The following is a 23,585-nucleotide window of genomic DNA, read 5'->3' as shown; positions in this document are numbered from 1 at the left end:
CGCTGTCCCTTCTAAATAAAGAAATCTAAAAAATTTAGTTACAATGCTGCTCTAATGTCCACAATCTGTCAGTGTGATCTGGTCCCTCAAAGTCATCATGAGGCCACCTCGATCAGAAAACATTTTCACAACTCAATGATTTCTTAGATCGCTACCTGCTGCTGTCAAGTTCACGTAAGTGGGAATATTCAGTGACGCTCAGAGCTGTTGTCAAAACAGAGGATGCTACCAAGCATCACACATTGAGGTGGCTAACTCCAGACACTAGAAATGTTATGTATTTATTTGACCACCACTTTCCAAGATAGTATACTAAATATACTAAAAGCATTTCTAGTATATATGCAAAGTATACTGACATTGAATTTTTAGTGCATTACATAGAACAAAACAAATATTAAAAAATATATTGCCAGTACCTTTTAACATACTTTTACTGCATTGAAAAAAGTATTTCATTGTGTTAGAAATATGGAGAAAGTATATTTAGTATATTTTCTTAAAGTATATTTAGTTTAACAATTAAACATTTTAATGCAATATGCTAGAAGTTGTGTTAATCGAAACACCTTAAATTGTACTAAATATATTGGAAGTTGCACTAAAGCATAAATACATTAAAAACATATTTTTCTGTATTTATTTGGATATTATCACTTACCAAAATAGTACACTAGTGTTTAAATATACTTAAAGCATTTAAAATAAACTTATTCAAAGTAACTGATATTGAATTTATAGTACATTAACATACTTGTACAACACAAATATTTAAAAAATATACAGCCAGTGCATTTTATTATATTCATTGTGACGCATGGAAATGAAAAACCTTTCAAAGCAAAGCTTCTGACACTCTATGTTCCACATACGATATGCCTACAGGTAGCACTGATAGTCAACTTCAATATTTACATGTATAACAACTGACCTGATGAAACACACCAGGGGCTGGTACTCTGCCACACAGGCTTGTACAGTAGGCACTAGGCATGATGGGAGCATCACTTCATCCACCTCTCTTCTTACCCTGATGCTCCCATCACTCTGGAACAGGGTCAATCTGGTCTCATCAGACCACACAACCTTTTTTCATTGCTCCAGAGTCCATTCTGTATGCTCCCTGGCAAATTGAAGCATTTCATCCTTTTAAGCCCCACTGATAAGTGGTGTTCTTAAGGCTACATATCTGCATAGTCCATATCCCTTATGTTCTCTGTGCATTGTGCATGTGGAAATGCTCTTAATTTCACTATTAAAGACAGCCCGGAGTTCTACTGTCGATATTTAAAATTTTGATGCAACCAATTATTTGTATTTATTTTAATTGATCACCCATTATGATCATTAAAGATTTTTTCAGAACACATTTCTTCCTCAAAAATGACGGTTCGCACTTATCTATCCAGATCCAGGTTTTAATAATGCGTTGGACAGTTCTTAACAAGATTTTAGTAGTTTCATCTTCTCCTGAGTAGTTGTTTTGTTTTATACAGGCCAATAATTTCACCTCTCTGAAACAGAGTTACATCTTTTCGAAACCAGAGCATATGTCTTCTGACATGGTTCTTTAAGAAATAAGAAGCTATTCACTGCATCAGTTAGGGTTAAATAAGTTGTTGCCACCGCGAAGTCCCTTACATCCGTGCATACAGTAGTGTATTTATTAAAAGTACACTTGGTGTAATGCAATATCATATATATTTTCTGCACTAAGCATCTGAAACAGCTCAATAGGTGACAAAATACAACCAACAATTTCTGTACTAAACAAGTGAAACACTATTTTATGAATAAGAAGAATAAAAGCTTTTGTTATGTGTATATGTATAGAACTAATCCACACTTTTTAATAATATTAATCACATCTGGACTTACTGAGCCTTTCTGTAGTTCCTCACAGCTGGAATCAGTCTCCGTCGTCCCTGGTCTGATGTGTTGTACTTCTTCAGGTCCAACTCATCCAGAACCTCCTCTGACATCTGCAGCATGTAGGCCAGAGCAGAGCAGTGGATCTCAGAGAGTTCCATCTTTGATCTGTTCTCTGACTTCAGGAACTCTTGGATCTCCTGATGAACTGATTGGTCGTTCATCTCCGTCAGACAGTGGAAGATGTTGATGCTTCTGTCAGGAGAGATCTTATCACTGTTCATCATCTTCAGGTTGCTGATGACTCTCTGGATGATTTCTGGACTGTTGTCAGTTTGACCCAGCAGGCCTCTCAAGAGTCTCTGGTTGGACTCCAGAGAGAGGCCATGAAGGAAGCGGACAAACAAATCCAGGTGGCCATTTTTGCTTTCAAGAGATTTCTCCATGACTCTCCTCAGGAAGACATCCAGGGATTTATCATTTTTGTCCCAGTCTCTTCCCAGAAAACCGTTCAGTACCTCTGTGTTGTTGTTGGTGAAACAGTGGTACATGTAGACTGCAGCCAGGAACTCCTGAATGCTCAGATGAACAAAGCAGTAGACTGTTTTCTTAAAGATCACGCTCGTTTCTCTTTTGAAGATCTCGGTACAAACTCCTGAGTACACAGAGGCATCTGTGACACCCAGACCACACTGCTCCAGGTCTTCTTGGTAGAACATCATGTTTCCTTTCTGCAGTTGTTCAAACGCCAGCCTCCCCAGCTTCAGAAGAAGTTTCCTGTCGGCCTCTGTCAGCTCAGGACTGGTACCATGTCCCTCTTCATACTTCTCTTTCTTCCTCCTAGTCTGAACCAACATGAAGTTTGAGAACATGCCAGTCAGGGTCTTGGGCAGCTCTTCTCCCACTCTGGTCTTCAACACATCTGCCAGAACTGTAGCAGTGATCCAGCAGAAGACTGGGATTAGACACATGATGTCGAGGCTCCTGTTTGTCTTGATGTGTGAGATGATGCTGCTGGACAGTTCTTCATCACGGACTCTCTTCCTGAAGTATTCCTTCTTCTGTGGGTCAGTGAAGCCTCGTACTTCTGTCACCCTGTCAACACATGTAGGAGGGATCTGATTGGCTGCTGCAGGTCGTGTGGTTATCCAGATGAGAGCAGAGGGAAGCAGATTCCCCTTGATGAGGTTTGTCAGCAGCACGTTGACTGATGACTTCTGTGTGACATCAGACACAATCTCTTTGTTGTTGAAATCCAGTGGAAGTCTGTTTTCATCCAGGCCGTCAAAGATGAACAAAACTTGACAGAGAGCGAGCTCCTCTGCTGTGACCGTCTGTAATGTTGGATGGAAATCATGGAGCAGCCTGAGAAGACTGTACTGCTTATCTTTGATCAAGTTCAGCTCCCTGAACGAAAGCGGAATCAGCAGACTGACATCTTGGTTTTCTAAGCCCTCTGCCCAGTCCAGAGTGAACTTCTGCACTGAGAAAGTTTTTCCAATTCCAGCGACACCGTTCGTCAGGACAACTCTGATGTGTTTGATGGGCCCCTGTTGGTCGGGTAAGGCTTTAAAGATGTCGTGGCACTTGATTGGAGTGTCATGGAGGGTCTTCTTCTTGGAAGCGTTCTCAAGCTGCCTGACCTCATGTTGGGTATTCACCTCTTCGCTCTGTCCCTCTGTGATGTAGAGCTCAGTGTAGATCCTGTTGAGGAGAGTTCCACTTCCTGCTTTATCCGTTCCTTCAGTCACACGTTCACATCTCTTCTTCAGACTGATCTTATGTTCATCTAAAACCTCCTGCAGACCAGCACTCACTAAAGAAGAGACAAAATAAAGAAAATGTGACAGAAGGATGATTATGTGCATTGCCAATATGAAATTATCCGAACTATGGAAATGAACAATATGTTGACTCAACAACCGATGTTTGAAAGATTTTGAAAATCAGATGGTTTCCCACTTATTTATTGCCAGTTTTCTTATTGGTTTTAAATTCCAACCATTAACATGCTAAATTCTGACTATTTATTTATTCATTATGTCGATTGGGCCAAAAACCTTGAGTCTACTAGATACAGACGAGGATGCTTTGACTAACGACACTGCTTTTGCCTCTCTGCATAAAGCTGGGAACACACCGCATTGGCCGCCTGCGGCGGTTGGCCGCGTGAATGCAGGAGGTTCGCCGCTTGGTCATATTGGGCCATGTTCACCGCAGTCGCCGCCGCGGCCAACCGCAGCCTCATCGTAGGCAGCGGTTGGCCGCGTGACAGCAGGAGGCTCGCCGCTTGATCATATTGTGCCATATATTCCTGACGCCGACGCCGAGATCAGACCCGTCACACTTACGGTGCAACAACAACAATAACATGGTCCAGCTGTGCCAAAAAATACAGATGTAGGTTCACTGTGTAACCAGCGGCAGTCTTGTCACAAATATCATTAAAACAGCCTGAACACGCACCCCGATCGCAAATACACACACATTAACAGCAATTCAGCAACATACTAAACACATTAACAACAGCAGTGTGTGCTCAGCAGCACAAATAAAGGCAGACATCAGCCTACCTGAAAGTGAAAGTGTGCCGGCTGACGGAGGACAACACCGGTTCTTCGCTGCACTATATTGGAATTCCACACGGACACCGCCGTCAAGTTTGGGTTCATATTATCCTCAGGAGCAGCACACAGCTGGGTGAGTTTCACTATGCTAACCGGCGCTACCTTGGCTAAAGTACAACCAACAGCTAAACAGATGCAAAATACACATATTTGCAGAATGTATTGGAAGCCCGATGTCCTCACTCCACACGCCCACCTCGTCTTGCAGACCACCGCCACCGGGCAATCTCAACGCTGATTGGCTGTGGAGGCGCGGTGCCCGGCGGCGCTGCAGAAAAAGATGAAAAATTTCATCTTTTTCTGCGGCGCCGTGCTCGCCGCACAAGCCTTCGATTCACGCTCCTTCGATGACACAATTTCTATGCGCCGCTAATGGCCGCGCTCCCGATTCACGCGCCTCTCATGAGGCGCGGCCACGCGCCGCGCAAGCCCCCGCCGCCGGCCGCTGGACGCCGATTATTGGGTGGACGCGCGGCCACGCGCTAGTACATTGACTTTGTATGTAATCTCGCCGCGCGGCCAGTGCGGTGTGTTCCCAGCTTTAGGCCTACAATGGCCGCGTCCTCCATGTTGGATTCAAACCATATTATTTCAGACATGATGACATCAGCTGGTAGATCTTACTTTGTACAGTGCTGGTCTGAGTGGCTGTCTGCAGTCCAGGTCTGGTTCTGGATCTTTGTTTACACTCGGGATTCATCTTCCTATAAAGACATTTCTTGATTAATACATTATTTGTTGATTCAACAAATATCAAGATTTGTCCACAGATAATCTCAGAGAACAGTCAAAGTTTTGTTGCTTTTCGTTTGGAATTTAACATTCAGTCTGAAGGTGAAATTATTGCTCCATTATTTCCACTCTCCCACTTTCATCAACACTGAGTTTTCTAAAGGTTTATATGATAGCATTTTATCGATCCCCGTCTTATTTTTTGTTGCTATTATTAAGAGTTTTAGTAAATATTCAGGTACTGCTCTGTTAGTATCAGTTCACTTACTGTGTGTCTGAGGGTCCAGGTTCATTACTGAAGTCTGGTTGAAGATCTTTGGACCAGTCACTCTTCATAGACAGACAGCTGGGGGATGTAGATCTCTGTCCCTGGTACTGAACCCTGCAAACACAAACAGGTTTTTATTTATATCACTTGAGTCCTTGATAAAGTCTCAGAGGACAGAGTCATTCAGGAAGCTCTAAATACACAAACTGCTGCTCTTAGATTAGATTACAGTTTTTTTTTTCATCTTGCCCTCTGACACTGTAGAAAATATATAACTGTACAAACAGAAAAATGCTTTGGGAGTTGCAAACTTGTAGATTTTTTCCCATCTCCCACAAATGCAAAACTACAGTAACACCTTCTCAAATACTTAATTACGGGTTCACAAATCCAATATTGTGAATTGAACTCTAAAAATCATCAACATTTTGTTATGGTAGCGGGTTGCAGGCAGGCAGGAAACACAGGGAAACACACCACAACAAGACAAGGAACAGACAGACCATGACACATTTTTGCTAAATGTTTTGAAGTGAATATGTTGCAAAAACATAAACACAGCAGTGTCAAACAATGTGAAGAAATTTGTGAATTTATACCTTCAAACAGAGCAGATAAACACACCACCACACATTCTAGTGAGGCAGAAGAGATCATTGAGAGGGATTGTTTTCGTGTGACTTTAATTTATCTTTTAATTAAAATGTTGCATAGTCAGCCCCTAATATCAGAGACCTAAATGTCGTATACAATAATGTTATAAAATATGTAATGGAATACACATGTACATAACTGTACATAAAACTATAATTTAGTTTCCCTCTTATTTCTTCATTGACTGCTGTTTTTATAGAAAGTGTATTTTATTGTTCTTATAAACTGCCTGTCATTGTGTTGTCATGAATTGTATGAGGACAATAAAACCGAACCTTGAACCAGAATTTGTAACAATAAAAGAACACAGAGATAACTAGGAGAGATATCAGCCGGTGCTCTTGAAATTGGAAAGTCAATGAAAAAAATAAAGCACAGAGGCTCTCACTCCAGACCCACACAGAGCCAAGGATAGTTCTAACAGCCCGGTTTCGACCCACACTAGGGTCTTCATCAGTGCTAAGCCTTTTATTCACAGTATACCACTGCTATGAATTTTGCTTTGTGATTATTTTTGTATATGTCATCCATCTATGACACCACGCGATTGGCCGACATGGCCCTGCCTCTGTCAGTTATATAATGAATCACATCTGCTCATTCTGCTTCAACGAAGACCATGATGTGTGTTGAAACCGGTCGGCCTTTGTATGTTTTAAACTTGACATGGCCTGGCTCTGTGCGAGATTTCCTGAGAGCCTCAGTAATTAATTCATTTTATTTTACAAAAGAACAGTGTTGTAAAAAAGATTATCAGACAACATTAACTGAATCCTCGTTATCTTACCTTGAGTCTGAGGGTCCAGGTTCAATACTGAAGTTTGGAGGAGAACGTCTGGACAGGTCACTCTTCATAGACAGACAGCTGGAGACTCCAGACTCTGATCTCTGTCCCTGATACTGAACCCTGCAAACACAAACAGGTTTTTATTAATAACACATGCATCCTGGATAAAGAACAGTGTTGTAATGTAGATGATCAGATAACATTAAACTGAATCCTCGTTATCTTACCTTGAGTCTGAGGGTCCAGGTTCATTACTGAAGGTCATAGGATGATGCATAGACCAGTCACTCTTTATAGACAGACAGCTGGGGGATGTAGATCTCTGTCCCTGGTACTGAACTCTGCAAACACAAAGATGTTTTTATTTACATCACATGAATCCTTGATGAAGAACAGTGTTGTGATGAAGATGATCAGAAAACATTAAACCGAATCCTTATTATCTTACTTTGAGACTGAGTGTCCAGGTTCATTACTGACGTCTGGACGGCTGGAGACTGCAGACTCCGATCTGTCCTTTTCCTCCGAGTCATTCATCTTCTGAGGTCTGAGAGGTAAACCAGTAACACTGGGGACACACATACACAGTGTGATAGTCAGGAATAAATACGTACAGTATCTCACAAAAGTGAGTACACCCCTAACATTTCTTCAAATATTTCATTATATCTTTCCATGCGACAACACTGAATAAATGACACTTTGATACAATGTCAAGTAGTCAGTGTACAGCTTGTATAACAGTGTAAATTTACTGTCCCCTCAAAATAACTCGACACACAGCCATTAATGTCTAAACTGTTGGCAACAAAAGTGAGTACACCCCTAAGAAAAAATGTCCAAATTGGTCCCAAAGTGTCAATATTTTGTGTTGCCATCATTATTTTCTATCACTGCCTTAACCCTCTTGGGCATGTAGTTCACTAGAGCTTCACAGGTTGCAACTGGAACCCTCTTCTACCCATTCATGACGACATGAAGGAGCTGGTGGATATTAGAGTCCTTGCGCTCCTCCATCTCCCGTTTGAGGATGCCCCAAAGATGCTCAATAGGGTTTAAGACTGGAGACATGCTTGGCCAGTCCATAACCTTTACCCTCAGCTTCTTTAGCAAGCCAGTGGTCGTTCGGAGATGTGTTTGGGGTCGTTATCATGTTGCAGTACTGCCCTGCGGCCCAGTTTATGAAGGGAGGGGATCATGCTCTGCTTCAGTATGTCACAGTACATGTTAGAATTCAATGAACTGTAGATCCCCAGTGCTGGCAGCACTCATGCAGCCCCAGACCATGACACTCCAACCACCATGCTTGACTCTAGGCAAGACACACTTGTCTTTGTACTCCTCACCTGGTTGCCGCTCCACACTCTTAACACCATCTGAACCAAATAAATGTATTTTGGTCTCATCAGACCACAGGACATGGTTGCAGTAATCCATGTCCGTAGTCTGTTTGTCTTCAGCAAACTTTTTGTGGGGTTTCTTGTGCATCATCTTTAGAATAGGCTTCCTTCTGGGATGACAGCCATGCAGACCAGTATGATGCAGAGTGCGGCGTATGGTCTGAGCACTGACAGGTTGACCCCCCACCCCTTCAAGCCCTTCAGCAATGCTGGCAGCACTCATACGTCTATTTTCCAAAGCCAACCTCTGTGTACGACGCTGACCACGTGCACTCAACCTTCGTAAACTGGGCCGCAGGGTGATATTGCAACATGATAACGACCCCAAACACACCTCCAAGACGACCAGTGGCTTGCTAAAAAAGCTGAGGGTAAAGGTTATGGCCTGGCCAAGCATGTCTCCAGACCTAAACCCTATTGAGCATCTTTGGGGCATCCTCAAACAGAAGGTGGAGGAGCGCAAGGTCTTTAATATCCACCAGCTCTGTGATGCTGTCATAAATGGGTGGAAGAGGGTTCCAGTTGCAACCTGTGAAGCTCTAGTGAACTACATGCCCAAGAGGGTTAAGGCAGTGCTGGAAAATAATGGTGGCCACACAAAATATTTACACTTTGGGCCCGATTTGTAAATTTTTTCTAAGGGGTGTACTCACTTTTGTTGCCAGCAGTTTAGACATTAATGGCTGTGTGTCGAGTTATTTTGAGGAGACAGTAAATTTACACTGTTATACAAGCTGTACACTGACTGCTTTACATTGTATCAAAGTGTCATTTCTTCAGTGTTGTCCCATGGAAAGATATAAAGAAAAATGTGAAGAAATGTGAGGGGTGTACTCACTTTTGTGAGATACTGTATATCCTAAGTTTGATTTAAAAAAACCTTCCATCTTCTAGCAAACATAATAACAATCTGTTTAAAATACAACTGACAGACTTAAAGGTGTAGTGAGCGATTCTGGAGAACGCTTGTTGTCAAAATCACTTTTTGTCCAATCAGTGAATTTCTCCAAATGATCTGCTACTATTGCTGTCTACAATACCCCTTTGTTTACATATCCATTTACAGAGGTTAGGCTATGTCTTAACTAAATACTTTTTTCTATTCACTGATTTTAATAAAAATAATTGCTGACTCCACCTTTAAACCTGCAGTGTGTAGAATTTTGGGTTTTATTTCCTACCAGATTTTGTAGAAAGTAATTATAATATCCATAAGTACATTTAATTTAGTGCATAATAGCTGAAACATTTTTTTTTAATTATTATTTTTTTCCTTGGAAAGGGTCTCATATATGTCCATATTTCTGCATATTTTGGACCAAGGCCTAGTGCCGCCATCTTGAAAGTGTCATAGCTGGAATGTCATCAGGTGCATTGTTTAAAATTTAGAATTGTTCTTGTCCTTGAAGGCCACTGTAGCTTCTGTTATTATTCAAAAGGGGTGGGGTTACCCAGGGAGCGTTGCATTCTAGAACTTTGTAGAACTTTCTTGATGATGTCATATTACACACTGCACCTTTAAGACGGACTAAGCTGTTGTGTCACATCTTTTGTAGTTGTGATGGTATTTTTCGAACATTCAGTATAAGAGACAAAACCCTTTTATCACTACAACATAAAACATTTCAAACATCAAACACTGGCTAACGATCAGACAGTCTTCACTCTTCAAGTCCATGTTAGTCCTGAGACACACTCAGTGAATCTAGAAGAAATGCTGTGGAGGGAATGGTCAACTTGATGAGATTAATTCACACACATTTTTAAATGTGGAACAGACATGAGTTATACAAGCAGTAGCCTGGCTGGCTAACATCCAGATAATCCACCATCTTAGAATCTACTGACTGACTCATAGAAAAGGCAGCCATTACGCGCCCTTCTACTTTAACGACTGTTGACAGCGCACAATTCTCCCACACTGCATTCAAATCTACTTCAGAAAGTGGATTTTGCATGACATTATAAACTTTAAACGCTTCCAACAGCAGTGTTTCCCCTACATTCATTCCTTCTGCTGAATGTTGTGCCTTATGTAAGTCTGACTGATGAGGCAGGTGATAAGGAGGAGGTCAGGTAACTTAGATAAAGCCAAGAGAAAACTATGTGAGGGCACAGCTAGTTAGTTGTCTATTAATAATAAAAATGGATTGGATTTATACAGCGCTTTCATTCGCACACAAAGCGCTTTACAGGGTTCCAGGTTCCGTTCACTCACACACATACCGGTAGTGTAAAATAACATTAATGTGTTGGAAGGCGGTCAAAAAAGACGTTTGTTTTACTACTTTCATACAGTTATAGGTGTATCGTTAAGTCTTTACGATAGCCTCACTTCTATCCCGGGGGGGTCAATTGCAAATGCTCAAAATATCCTTGCGCCCCCAAATGCCCCGATGATATGCCTCAATCCTAGGGGAAACACTGAACAAAGATACACTTTTTAAAGTCATTTCGTTCTAGAATGACTTACAGCTGAAAACGTGAGCAGGCTTTTAATTAAAGAGTTCTTCAGTTTTCTGGCTGTTGACGTGCACTGACAAATTAGTTACCAACCCCCAAAAAACTGGTATTTTCCTTTAACTAGTTGTTCAAAGATGTAGTGTAACAGATACCTTAGGCCGACAGTCGACACCATACCCTCTGACGGTGAAATAAAATAATAAAAAATTGAATACTTACTCAGCGTCATCAATGTTCCTCAACAACTTCAATGGTCTGAATGAATCTCTCCAATCCAAGTTAGAAGACAAAACACTTTAAAAACGTCCCGGACAAAAGTGTCTCGTGTCTGCGAACGAAGCAGCAGATTCAGAAGTGAATTCCCGTAAACGGAGAGGAGGGCAGTGGCTCTGTTCAGGTGATATCCAGGTAAATGTTCAACAGACAAAACAATAAAACTGAGAGTGTTGTTCACTCAGTGCAGAGTCCATTTAGAATCAGCACAGCAGAAAGATAAGAACAGGCTGAGTGTTGATCCAACATTATTATTAATTTACTGTTAAAGAAGCTACTGTAGGGAGCAGAGAAGTCAAAAGTGAACCAAAAGGATTGACATTTAAATGGGTCAATCTCTTTGACCCAGAAAAATAATTTTAAATGTTTTCTCCAGTGAATGCATTAAACCTGCAGTGTGTAGAATTTTGGGTTTTATTTCCTAGCAGATTTTGTAGAAAGTAATTATAATATCCATAAGTACATTTAATTTAGTGCATAATGGGACCTGATAAGCCTTTGGCTTCTTCCGTCTCCCTTCGGACAACACAAAGTATGATGTATGAATATTTGCAAGAGAAAATTGTGTATTGTGTGGAATTGTCCGAAAGAATACTAAATAAATAAATAAATAAATAATAGCTGAAGTTTTTTTTTTAAATATTTTTTTCCCCCCTTAGAAAGGGTCTCATATATGTCCATATTTCTGCATATTTTGGACCAAGGCCTAGTGCCGCCATCTTGAAAGTGTCATAGTTGGAATGTCATCAGGTGCATTGTTTAAAATGCAGAATTGTTCTTGTCCTTGAAGGCCACTGTAGCTTCTGTTATCATTCGAAAGGGGTGGGGTTACCCAGGGAGCGTTGCATTCTAGAACTTTGTAGAACTTTCTTGATGATGTCATATTACACACTGCACCTTTAACACTTACAGAAACTAAACTTAGTTATCTTGCTAAAAGTAGTTAGCTGATAGCTAGCCTAGCTGACAGCTAACTAAACCTAATATCTCTGTCAGAGTAGTAAACTAACAGCTAACTAAAGCAGTTCTTTCTGAATGTAGTTTGTTGTATCTCACAGGTGTAAAGAAGTTTTGACATACAGCTATTTATAAGCAGCTATTTTCTCTCGTTGTGGCTTTCGCTACAAAACAGTCAAGTTCACTGAAAATAAGCTAACAGGTCCCTGAGATATAAATATTATATATTTATCTATAATCTAATTAATTTAGTGTCTGAAAAACAGACATACAACAGTTTGTTTTTAACAACTGAAAATGTAGTTTTCAAAGTAGCTTATATCAAATAACAGTAAAGTGTTAGTGAAAAACACTAATTACACTGACATCGTGGAGCTTCTGTGTTCATTATGTTGTTCCTCTTCTGCCAGTAAGCTTATTGGAGAATCTCAGCTGAACCCGGCCTCCCTACACTAGACAGGTACAGCGGATAACCCAGTCCATTTTAAATGACCGTTTGCATCCTTTGCACAATGAGTTTCAGCTACTCCCCTCTGGAAGAAGGTTTTTAGTTCCAAGGTCTAAAACCAAGCGTTTTAAAAACAGCTTTGTTCCAGCTGCAATCACGCTGATTGCACAACATTCATTTTGTTTGTGTTATTTATTTATTTGTTGATTTTTTAGATCAATTTATCGGGGTTTTATTATATCTGAATTATGTTGGTCAGTTTTAAGTGTCCACATTTGGATTAGCACTGGAGCACTTTAATTGTTTTACCTACTGTATGTAACTGTCCCATTTGTGTTTGTAGCTATGTCCCATTACAGAGACCACGCACTTGGTAGGACGCAGTCTCGCGGTCTATGAAGGCTATAGCCTATGAAGGCCGATTTTAAGGCCGATTCCAAGGCCAACGAGCCTTGTTAAATGAGACGGTCTTCGCAGGTCTCCGTTTACGAGCATTTCCGGTTTACGTAACAAGCCGTTACCTTGCGTGACGACTCGCCGCTCCTGTGCTGCCTAGCAACCCTGATTGCTGCCAACGGAGACAGCCCTGTCAATGGAGGAAAAAAGAAAAAGAAGTTGTCTACCAGACGAAAAGAAAAAAAAGTACAAGAAAAAAAGAAAGGAAGATAAAAGTTAAGAAGATGGAGCAACACGTTGCTGTTTTGTTATTTTTTATTTTATTTTATGCAATCTCTGAAAAAAACACAATGAATCTTGGGATATGTTGGGCCACGAAGGATACATCTGATGCAGCCTTCAAAAAACCGTGAAACGAAGGCTGCATTTCTCGGCCGCATATGAGGAGCCTTGCAAGGAGCCTTGCAAATGGGACAGCCTTTGCGCGCCGCTATGACGCAATCGGTCTTCAAATGCAGCCTACGTAGGCTGCAACCCCTGAATCAAGACACGGCTGTGAAGACCGATTGCGTCATAGCGGTGTGTACTATTTGACACACCCCTAGTCTTTCATAATTTGAATGTTGTGTTCACTTGTGTATTGTGTATTAGATTTTATGTCCTCGAGGAGAAATTGTATGTTCGTAATTGTCCTATCTTAAATAGAGAGGGAGAGCCGGCCACACTAAGGAAAAACTCCAAAAACAGCAGTATAAGGTAAAAGAATAAATTAATAAATGTTGCTATTGATTAACTACTCTGTATTAAATTTAAAATAGCCTACATATTGGAAAGAAAGAAAAATAAGTATAACAAGCTTTTCTCGCCTCAGCGTCATCTGTCGGATCTGGGGGATCACTGCACCATTTGCCCATAATGTAAAAACACTAACAACAAAATAAATAACTAAGGTGCGAGGTAGTGGCATCTTCCTATAAAGTTCTATGACAGGGCAGTATACAATAAGTTCTAAGTTCTGTGCTGTCTGTGTGATTGTTGGCTGTCTGTCTGTCTGTCTGTGTGTTGTCTGTCTGTCTGTCTCCCTGTCTGCAGTGTTGTGTGGTTGAGTCTCAGTTCATTGTTGATGCAGCAGCACCACCTTCTGTCCAAACCAACAAACTACAAGCTGAAGTCAGAGCTGCTGAGAGGAGGAAGAGGAGGACGCTCACACTCAACATGCTTTAGTTTAAAAGTCTAGTCAGTGATTCTGGAGAACGCTTGTTGTCTAAATCACTTTTTGTCAAAATCAGTGGACACCTCCTCATGATCTACTACCTGTCTGTACTGTGTGTGGGCAGTGTTAATACACAGCATAGGCTCTGTAAACTGGCATGTTGCAGGTAAATGTTGCTGATGTTGATTTGATTTTTGTGTTGTTGTTGATTTTTATTTTTTATTTTTATATCTTGGCAGTTTATTTTTAAGCACTTTATGACTCCTCAGGTTTGTGTACATACTGTTGTGTTTTGTGTCCATTGTTGTCTTGTATTGTCGTGTGTTTTTAGCCACTACCTCCTTTGCTGTGAACAGATTTGCCCTCTTGGGACAATAATAACCTTGAACCTTGAAACCTAAATAAATTAATTATGTACATCGGGTGAAATATCATGGATAAGTAATTGGATAATGTTGTGGTAATAATGTGTGGGAACCCTGAATCGAAGGTTGCGTTCCGAATCGCATACTTTCTACTATATAGTTTGGTAGAAAAAAGATTTAGGATGTCCCGATTCTTGTGGCCAGATTTAGGATGGTTAGAAGTACCCGGATGTCCTACTTCATGCGGCCAAGATTGTTAGTCTTGAGGCGAAATGTTATGATGAAATAAGAGAGTAAAGTATGTCCCAATAGTATGCCTACTGCATCCTAACTAGACATCCTAAATCTTTTTTCTACATACTATATAGTAGAAAGTATGCTATTCGGAACGCAACCTGAGTGTGTTACATTAGTTAAAACAATTTGAGGAATTCTTCGGTTCAGGATCAGAAGGGCTGAGGCGCATACGTAACAAGGAAAGGGCTGCACCTGTCACAGAGAGCCGTGACGTCACCAATCATCATTTGCTTGAACCGAAAGGATCGATATTTAGGATAGCCGTTGATGTTGTTTGTAGCTGCTCTCTCTCTGTCTCACTCACGGTGGCACTTTAGGAATAAACAAATACACACATTTATTTTATTGACAGGACTTTATGGGGTGTCCATGGTAACACGGTCACTATTTTTTGGCATATATATCTGATAACCCGCCTCATCTAATTTGTGTAAAGTTTATCAAATTTAAATGAGGTTATCTTTAATTTGCTTTGATAAATGACAAAGAAGGATTTTGTGGATTTGGGTTTACAGGGGGGCTTTAAAGAATATATTTTTGTCATTTGAGGGCTAGGGCAAATATGAACAAGGGGTGTAGGGGAATACATAAGCTTCGGATTCCTCTCACTCCTTTTCGGACAACGACAGATGCATTTATTCTATAAATATTGTTTATGACACGTTATAATTACTGTTGTTTTGTGTTATGTGTATGATGTGTCATACTTGCTTTTCTTGTTTATTTTTTTTATTTCTTGTTTATCTTTTGTTGTTGTCCGAAATAAAGACAAAATGAACAATAACTATTACGTGTTAGAAGGATTGTGTGGATTTGAGATTGTGGCTTAAAGAATAAATTATTTTCTCTTTGGGTTCAGTGTGACATTGTGACATCAAATCAGATAAACTAATTAAATTGGAGCGATATATTGTTGAGTAGGAACATTTTACCATCCGTATTTAATAGTTTTTTCATTTTAGTACTCTTTATGAAAACGTTATAGTCACATATTCACCGCTAACTCGTCCATGGAGAGACCAATGGGTAATATATATATTTTTTTTAATGATGATTTTCATTAATGATTTATTTTTCTTTTCTTCCTTTTTTCCTGGAAACCTCATAGTCACACAATGACTGTAAGAAATTGCGATTTTATAAATATTATTTTTAGACATCATTAAAGAATTCTTCAGTTCAGGATCAGAAGGGCTGAGGCGCATACGTAACAAGGAAAGGGCTGCACCTGTCACAGAAAGCCGTGACGTCACCAATCATCATTTGCTTGAACCGAAAGGATCGGAATCTTGGACAGCCGTTGATGTTTCTTGTAGCAGCTCTCCCTCTGTCTCACTCACGGTGGCACTTTTGTTGTAAATAAATACACAACATTATGCATGCTTAATCGTTATAATATCGTCATATTCAAAACTAATATCACATAAGATGATCTGTGCGTCTTTATTTTGCGTAATAGTGAAGAAATTAAGAGTTTTTCTGAGTTATCTGGAGAGGTGAAATGCATTGTGGGAATGACTGTCTGTGGAAGAAATCACGAGACAGCGCCGCGTGCAGCCCCGGAGGGAAACTGCTTCTATAGAAAAAAGATGTTGACCATTGTTTACCATTATTTTATCTTAAAAAAACAACTTTTTGGTTAAGAAAATTAATTACAAAATATTTAACTAAAATATAAAAAATTATGAAATATTTTTTTATTACAGAAAGTTGGTCTCAAACAGAAAATATACCTTTTTATTTATATAATTATTTTTTAAATTATTTTTTCTTGAAAATAATTCTCTCAGAAATGTTTACTAATACAATTTTTTTATATTTAGAATTTTTTTTTTTTTTTTGATTATTATTTCTATTTTTTCTTGACTTCACCATATATTTTTTTATTTCGTAAACTTCGAGTAAACTTGAGTGAATGAAGCGCTATAGTCGTCAAGTATCGCGATACTTCTTCTCTCTTCACACTGACGTCGCGACGCATGACGAGACTTCGGCCATGCAAACAAAGATGGCGACCCACTGACTCTCCATGTGGCTCCGCAGACTCTAAACATTCATTAATTCAGTTCATAAACGGATTTAAAAACATTAATTTAAACAACAGGAGAATAGACTCTGTGTCCGATAGAAAGACAAGATGCAACACGACGACGTAAGTGCTGTTTATTCATATAATGCTGCCAATGTGCGAACGTTAGCTCACCGGTAACTGCTAAAAACTAACAAAATCAGAACAAAATCTACATTATTTACCATCTAATGATTACTAGGTCATTGGCGGCGTTACAGTAGCTTTATTCTTATTAAATAGGTATGAAAATATAAAGTTATGACATTTTAAACCCTAAGAAGAACCACTAAAATAAGGGAATAGCGTGTGTAGTGTGAAATTAGCCAAACTCTGTTATTAAAAAGTCAGATTTTAACATCTCTTCAAATAGCCTACACACAGCCGATAGAACTGAAGTCTACACACTCTTGGTTTGATTGTATGATTGTACTTTTTTTCTGCAACACGTTGTACTCCAATTATAAGCTATGGAATTTAATTACATTTAGTCTATAGCTGTAATATATAGGCGTCCAGTATTTATCAGTGTGTGGACAGTTGGTTGATGATTGTCTTTATAGTACTAGTTCCTTGTGTAAATGTTATTTCTATTTGACAATAAGGCCTTACAGTGGTACATTGCAATCATATAACTCACCACCATATAGACAATCTTGAGAAATACAAAATTAAATAAGTAAAATCAATGATACTAAAGTAGACTAGAATGGCACTGACATCAGGGATAAACTAATAAACGAACATAATGAATCGAGGGTTTGGATATTGGTGACTGCTCTACTGTACATACTGCTGTTGTGTTTAGTTGTTGATTGTGGTGAATTGTGTTGAAGAAAATGTTTTTCCTCACTGTGAATAGTGGGGGACATGTTTGTGATCGATAATATTAAACTTTTAACTCTTCAACCCTCTGCAGGTGATCTGGGATCTGATAGGAAACAGACAGTTCTGCTCCTTCAAAGCAAAGTGAGTCTATAACTTCCCCTGTGTTCCAATCTTTTATATACTATCTATGGTTCCAATCTCCCTTGAAAAAGAGTCTCCGGTCTCAATGGCATTTACCTGTATAAATAAAGGTTAAAAGATAGATAGATAGATAGATAGATAGATAGATAGATAGATAGATAGATAGATAGATAGACCATACTATCTACTGTTTAGTTTGGTAGAAAAAAAGATGTAGGATGTCCCGATTCTTGTGGCCAGATTTAGTATGGTTAGAATAGAAATACCCGGATGCCTACTACATCCGGACAAGATTTTTAGTGTTGAAATCAGCATGATATTTGGGCGTTTCTGACCCACAATCCAGTGCGCACGTGAAGTGACATCACATCGACGGAGCCTCCGTATTAAAACAACCAGCAATGAGACTAATATAAAAGCAAGAGGCAAGATCAAGGAGCAATGTTATGATGAAATAAACAAGTAAAAGTATGTCCCAATAGTATGCCTACTGCATCCTAACTAGATACTCTTTATGGTCAGATGTAGAATAGAGAAAAGAAAGAGTTTGAGATTTGCAACGCAGGGATTTGTTTGCTGCACAAAAATAATTGAACCCGTTTCTGAACTTGTGTGATTTTCTTTCCTAATCTGAAATGACCAAAAAGTGCCCTTTAACAGCGACCGGTTCAAGTTTAATTAACTTCTATTTTCTTTGTTTGTTTTGCAGGACGAAGAGTCAGAACTTCTGTCGTAATGAATACAACCTGACGGGTCAGTGTAACCGCTCCTCCTGCCCGCTCGCCAACAGCCAGTACGCTACTGTGAGGGAGGAGAAAGGTAACTCACTCACTCACTCACTCACTCACTCACTCACTCACTCACTCACTCACTCACACACTCACTCACTCACTCAATCACTCACTCACTCACTCACTCACTCACTCACTCACTCACTCACTCACTCACTCACTCACTCACTCACTCACTCACTCACACTCTCACTGTCACACACTCACTCACACACACACACACACACACACTCTCACTGTCACACACACACAGACATACACACACTCTCACACACACACATTCTTTATAAAGAAACATTTTTGGGCATTTTTTTCACTTTAGGTCTTAATTTGTTTATAATAGGAGCGTATCCTTACTGCCCAGTGTAGCAAGGGGGGTGAGATGGTTAGATGTTTAGTCCGTCCTTTGTTTACATGAATCTGGTTTGTGAATGAATGTGGTTTACATGGTTCATAATGCATGTGTGTTCCTTTGTTCAGGCCAGTGTTTCCTCATGATGAAGGTGATTGAGAGAGCAGCGTTTCCTGCCAGGATGTGGGAGAAGGTGAGTCAACCTTTATTCAACAAAACTTTATTAACAGTTTGACGGACAGACGTTTATGACAGTTACAATCTGTTTACTGTTAAAGGTGTAGTCAGTGATTCTGGAGAACGCTTGTTCAAAATCACTTATGAAAAAATCTGTGAATATCTGTGAATATCTCCTCATGATCCGCTACCTGTCTGTGTGTGCGCTGAATAAAAATCCAGTGTTAATACACAGCCTAGGCTCTTTTAAGTTGTCATGTAAACAAAGGGGGCCCACTGTAGCTATAGCAACATACTAGTTTACAGAGCCTAGGCTGTGGATTAACACTGGATGTTTAATCAGCGCACACACAGTACAGACAGGTAGTGGATCATGAGGAGATATTCACTGATTTTGACTCAAAGTGATTTAGACAACAAGCGTTCTCCAGAATCACTGACTCCACCTTTAATTGTATTGAGCTGTCTGTGTTCATTTAGAATCTTTTAATATAATAAAAACACTTTTTGCTATTTCTCTGTGTGTGTTTGTTTTCAGGTGAAACTGAGTAAAAACTATGAGAAGGCTCTGGAGCAGATAGACGAGTGTCTGATCTACTGGCCGCGCTTCATCAGACACAAATGTAAACAGAGGTTCACCAAGATCACACAGTACCTCATCCGCATGCGCAAACTGGTGCTCAAGAGACAGTAAGTGGCTCACTAATACACCTAATATATACTGAGATACACTACAACATACTATAAACTGGTTCTAAATAGACAGTGAGTAATAATACCGCAAAATCTGATGTATAAGACGCACTTTTAATAAAATATTTTGACAGCGTTACGCACACACACACACACACACTGAGACACACACACACAGGGCGTCACTCAAAGCAGATGTAGTGAAAGATATCCTTCAGATGAACGTTACCAGAGTTGGCATGAACTAGCAAAAAGCAAAAAAAAAATTATCAATACACCTGTTCAACCTGCATAAAAATAAACATGTAGTACGACATATTTTAATCTGCTCTGTCTGTCCACAGTCACAACTGTAGAAATGAATGAATGAATGCCTGACTCACAAGCTCAGCAGCCAAATGTTACAAAGAAGCTAAAAAGAAAGCTGTCTGTATTTTAGTTTTTAGATTTTCTTTCAAAGAACACATACAAGCTGTCTGTATTATAAAATAAATTCTAAGTGTACATTGATAGGTAATTGTGTGTGTGTGTGTGTGTGTGTGTGTGTGTGTGTGTGTGTGTGTGTGTGTGTGTGTGTGTGTGTGTGTGTGTGTGTGTGTGTGTGTGTGTGTGTGTGTGTGTGTGTGTGTGTGTGTGTGTGTGTGTGTGTGTGTTCAGGAGAAAGCTGGTTCCCCTGAGCAGAAAGGTGGAGGCGAGAGAGAAGAGGAAAGAGGTGAGAGACAGCGATTCACTTTGTTGATTCTGAACATGTTTACAGGAGTGTTTACTTAAAGGTGCTCCGAGGAACTTTCAATTTGTGTTAATTCTAGCGCCCCCCTTTGGACAAAAGCGGTAGTGTTTTTACTACGCCAGCTGTTGTTCCTGGGTGAGCGTATACCCATGACAAAGACATTAAGAAAAACTATATAAAAATAGCATTCTTTGAACTGATGGTCTCGTTTGCCATTAAATTAATAATTAATTCATGATCATCAGAGGAAAAATGAGACTGTTTCAGAAATATAAAAAAATTGCTTGTTGCTACTTTAATGTCCTGTTGACCAATCAGATTGCTTGTTGGTGTGTAACTATCTCTAAAGTTTGTTTACCTATCATAACATGGTTGTTTGTTTGTTTGTGTGTTTGTAGGAGAAAGCTCTGATCGCTGCTCAGCTGGACAACGCCATCGAGAAAGAACTGCTGGAGAGACTGAAACAGGGAACGGTGAGAGAGAGAGAGAAAGACACACTCACTCACTCACTCACAATCACACACTAACTAGATATTGAAGATTTATTTATTTATTGGGGCGCTCGTGGTGCAATAGGTAGATTGATAAAAAGGTTTTAAAAAATATGAGACGGTTTAAACTCTTTTTTATCAACGTTTTTTTTTCTAAAGTGAAATGTTTTCTCTCAATAAATGATTTCCTATGTGTGTGTGCGTGTGTGTGTGTGTGCGCCTCTCTGTCTGTGTGTATGTGTCTGTGTGTCTGTGTCTGTCTCTCTCTGTGTGTGTCTCTCTCTCTATCTGTGTTGTGTCCTTTAGTACGGAGACATCTATAACTTCCCGACTAAAGCCTTCGACAAAGCGCTGGAGCAGGAGGGAGAGGAGAGCGAGGAAGAGGAGGAGGAGGAGGAGGAAGAAGAAGAGGAAGATGATGATGTAATTAGAATATTTAATTTAAAGGAATAGTTCAAAAATTTTAGATATTACGTTTAAATTCATATTTAATATTTTTGTTTATAGTTCAACATTTACATTTTTTAGTTTGTTGTGTCACTCTGGCTCAAGAAAAAGGAAAACCGAAACATTTTTGATGCAGTGACTGACCAATCAAAACGCATTATTCATCAGTGCCATTAAAACACATTGTAATGAATGCAAACGTGTTGATGTTAACGTGTGTGTGTGTGTGTGTGTGTGTGTGTGTGTGTGTGTGTGTGTGTGTGTGTGTGTGTGTGTGTGTGTGTGTGTGTGTGTGTGTGTGTGTGTGTGTGTGTGTGTGTGTGTGTGTGTGTGTGTGTGTGTGTGTGTGTGTGTGTGTGTGTGTGTGTGTGTGTGTGTGTGTCTGTCTGCAGGACGTCGGGAAGAGAGAGTTTGTAGCAGAAGACGAAGTGGAAGAGAGCGACATGAGCGACTTTGAGGTAAAACATTTTATTTTTCAACTTGAAAACCTGTTCAGATAACAACAGTACCACACAGAGTAACAGACAGACAGACAGACAGACAGGACCTTAAAGCGATTCTGGAGAATGCTTGTTGTCACAATCAGTGACTATACAGAGCCCAGGCTAAGTATTAACACTTTAATTGTACAGTTCAGACAGGTAAAAGATCGTGAGGAGATATTCACAGATTTTGACGAGCATTCCCCAGAATCACTGACTAAACCTTTTGAGTGTCATCAGATAATTTGACTAGAATTTAGACTAATAATATACTTGGAAAGATTTAGAATTTTTCGCAAAGTAAAAAAAAAAGTAATGTAACTTTATTTGAAAAGGGACAATGGACAAAAGAAACAGTAACCTTGTTTAGACGGATGGACAGACAGACAGACAGACAGACACACACACAGACAGACAGACAGACAGACAGACAGACAGACAGACAGGCACTTTATTGACCCAGAAGGAAATTCTAGGGCAAGGAGAGATGCATTGTACCAGGTTTATAAAAAAAAATGCGATTTGTGATTTTGAGTTATTTTGTTTATTTCTCACAGGAAATGAACAAACTGAGAACGAGCAGTGACGAGGAAGAGGAGGATGAAGCCAGTGGCTCCAGTGACGAAGAGGAGATGATGGAAACAGCCAAAAAGTCAAAGTTAAAATCAAAGTCTAAAGGCAAGCAGCCGGCGAAGGGCGCGGCCGCCACGAAGAAGAAACGAGCGTACGTGGAGATCGAGTACGAGCAGGAGACTGAGCCCGCCTCCAAGAGCAGGGCCGCCTCGTGATGTCACCGCTGAGCCGGCCAATCACAAGCCTCGATACAAACTCTCACTCTATCGCCATGGTGCTAACGAGTCACCATTCTATCGCTATGGTGTTAACACTTAGCACCATAGTGTCTCCAAACGAAGGGTTCAAATAAAACCTGTTGGACTGTGTCAAAAGTGTATCTGTCTGAGACCAATGCAACTAACAGTACTGAAAGGTGTTTGCATTATTCTGTCCACCCCTCCCTTTATCAATAATGCCAGAAAAAGATAAAAATTAATATGAATAATCCGAATAGTTTTTGTTGTTGTTTCTTACATTTAAAGGGTCGTTGCAACCAAAATAAAAACATTTCCTGTCGCCTCTTACAGCTTGTTTTCTGTTTATTAAGTGTTTTATTCACTTATTATGTACAACTGTGTATTAGGAAATTGTAGATTATAAAATAAGGGATAATGTATAGTGAACGGGTCTCAAGAAATCATCATCACCTTGTTAGCCAATCACAAGCCTCGATACAAACTCTCACTCTATCGCTATGGTGTCAACCAGTGGCGGACTCAGACTGTTTGAAGGGCAGGGGCGAAAAAATAAAAAGGGCACATTCTGGACAACGTGGGGCCCCACCAGCACGCATAGTGGCTTTTCTAACTTGATGGTGTTTTGTTCCCCCAACCCTATCCCCTAACCTTAGCAAGCGCTGCCTGGAAGGTCCCATCCTGGGCACTTGTTACATCTCCATGTAGCACTTAAAAAGAATTGTTGTGCTCATACAATTAAAGGGGGGGTCTTGGGGTCCTCCCCCAGAAAAAAAATTGCTTCAAAGACACTAAAATGAGTTGTTCACATCATTGTGCACTTTCAC

The 23,585-nt window shown here is 39.9% G+C and overlaps 2 protein-coding genes across 2 annotated transcripts in view; one reads left to right on the top strand and one right to left on the bottom strand.

The window, feature by feature from the left end:
* LOC307265539 (uncharacterized protein) overlaps nt 1-10,975 on the bottom strand; it is a gene marked incomplete at both ends in the record, with an annotated part of 108,652 nt that extends 97,677 nt beyond the window's left edge. Inside the window, 7 exons of the mRNA XM_080047294.1 lie at nt 1,879-3,685; nt 5,121-5,200; nt 5,497-5,610; nt 6,938-7,057; nt 7,165-7,278; nt 7,386-7,505; nt 10,953-10,975. Of these exons, the coding sequence (XP_079903420.1) occupies nt 1,879-3,685; nt 5,121-5,200; nt 5,497-5,610; nt 6,938-7,057; nt 7,165-7,278; nt 7,386-7,505; nt 10,953-10,975 (2,378 nt within the window). The remainder of the gene's footprint in view (nt 1-1,878; nt 3,686-5,120; nt 5,201-5,496; nt 5,611-6,937; nt 7,058-7,164; nt 7,279-7,385; nt 7,506-10,952) is intronic.
* Nucleotides 10,976-16,752: 5,777 nt separating this feature from the next.
* On the top strand, nt 16,753-23,072 carry mak16 (MAK16 homolog). Its single transcript, XM_080044931.1, has 10 exons — nt 16,753-16,901; nt 17,737-17,786; nt 18,496-18,605; nt 19,058-19,122; nt 19,645-19,796; nt 20,457-20,511; nt 20,928-21,002; nt 21,327-21,443; nt 21,860-21,925; nt 22,507-23,072. The coding sequence occupies exons 1-10, from the start codon at nt 16,887-16,889 to the stop codon at nt 22,735-22,737; spliced, it is 936 nt and encodes a 311-aa protein (XP_079901057.1). The 5' UTR covers nt 16,753-16,886; the 3' UTR covers nt 22,738-23,072.
* The last annotated feature ends 513 nt before the right edge of the window (nt 23,073-23,585 follow it).

Source organism: Ammodytes marinus (genome assembly GCF_949987685.1).
Source record: "Ammodytes marinus genome assembly, chromosome: 2".
Classification (NCBI taxonomy): Eukaryota; Metazoa; Chordata; class Actinopteri; order Uranoscopiformes; family Ammodytidae; genus Ammodytes; species Ammodytes marinus.
The sequence above is the reverse complement of the archived record's forward strand: the minus strand, read 5'-3'. Positions and strand labels throughout refer to the sequence as shown.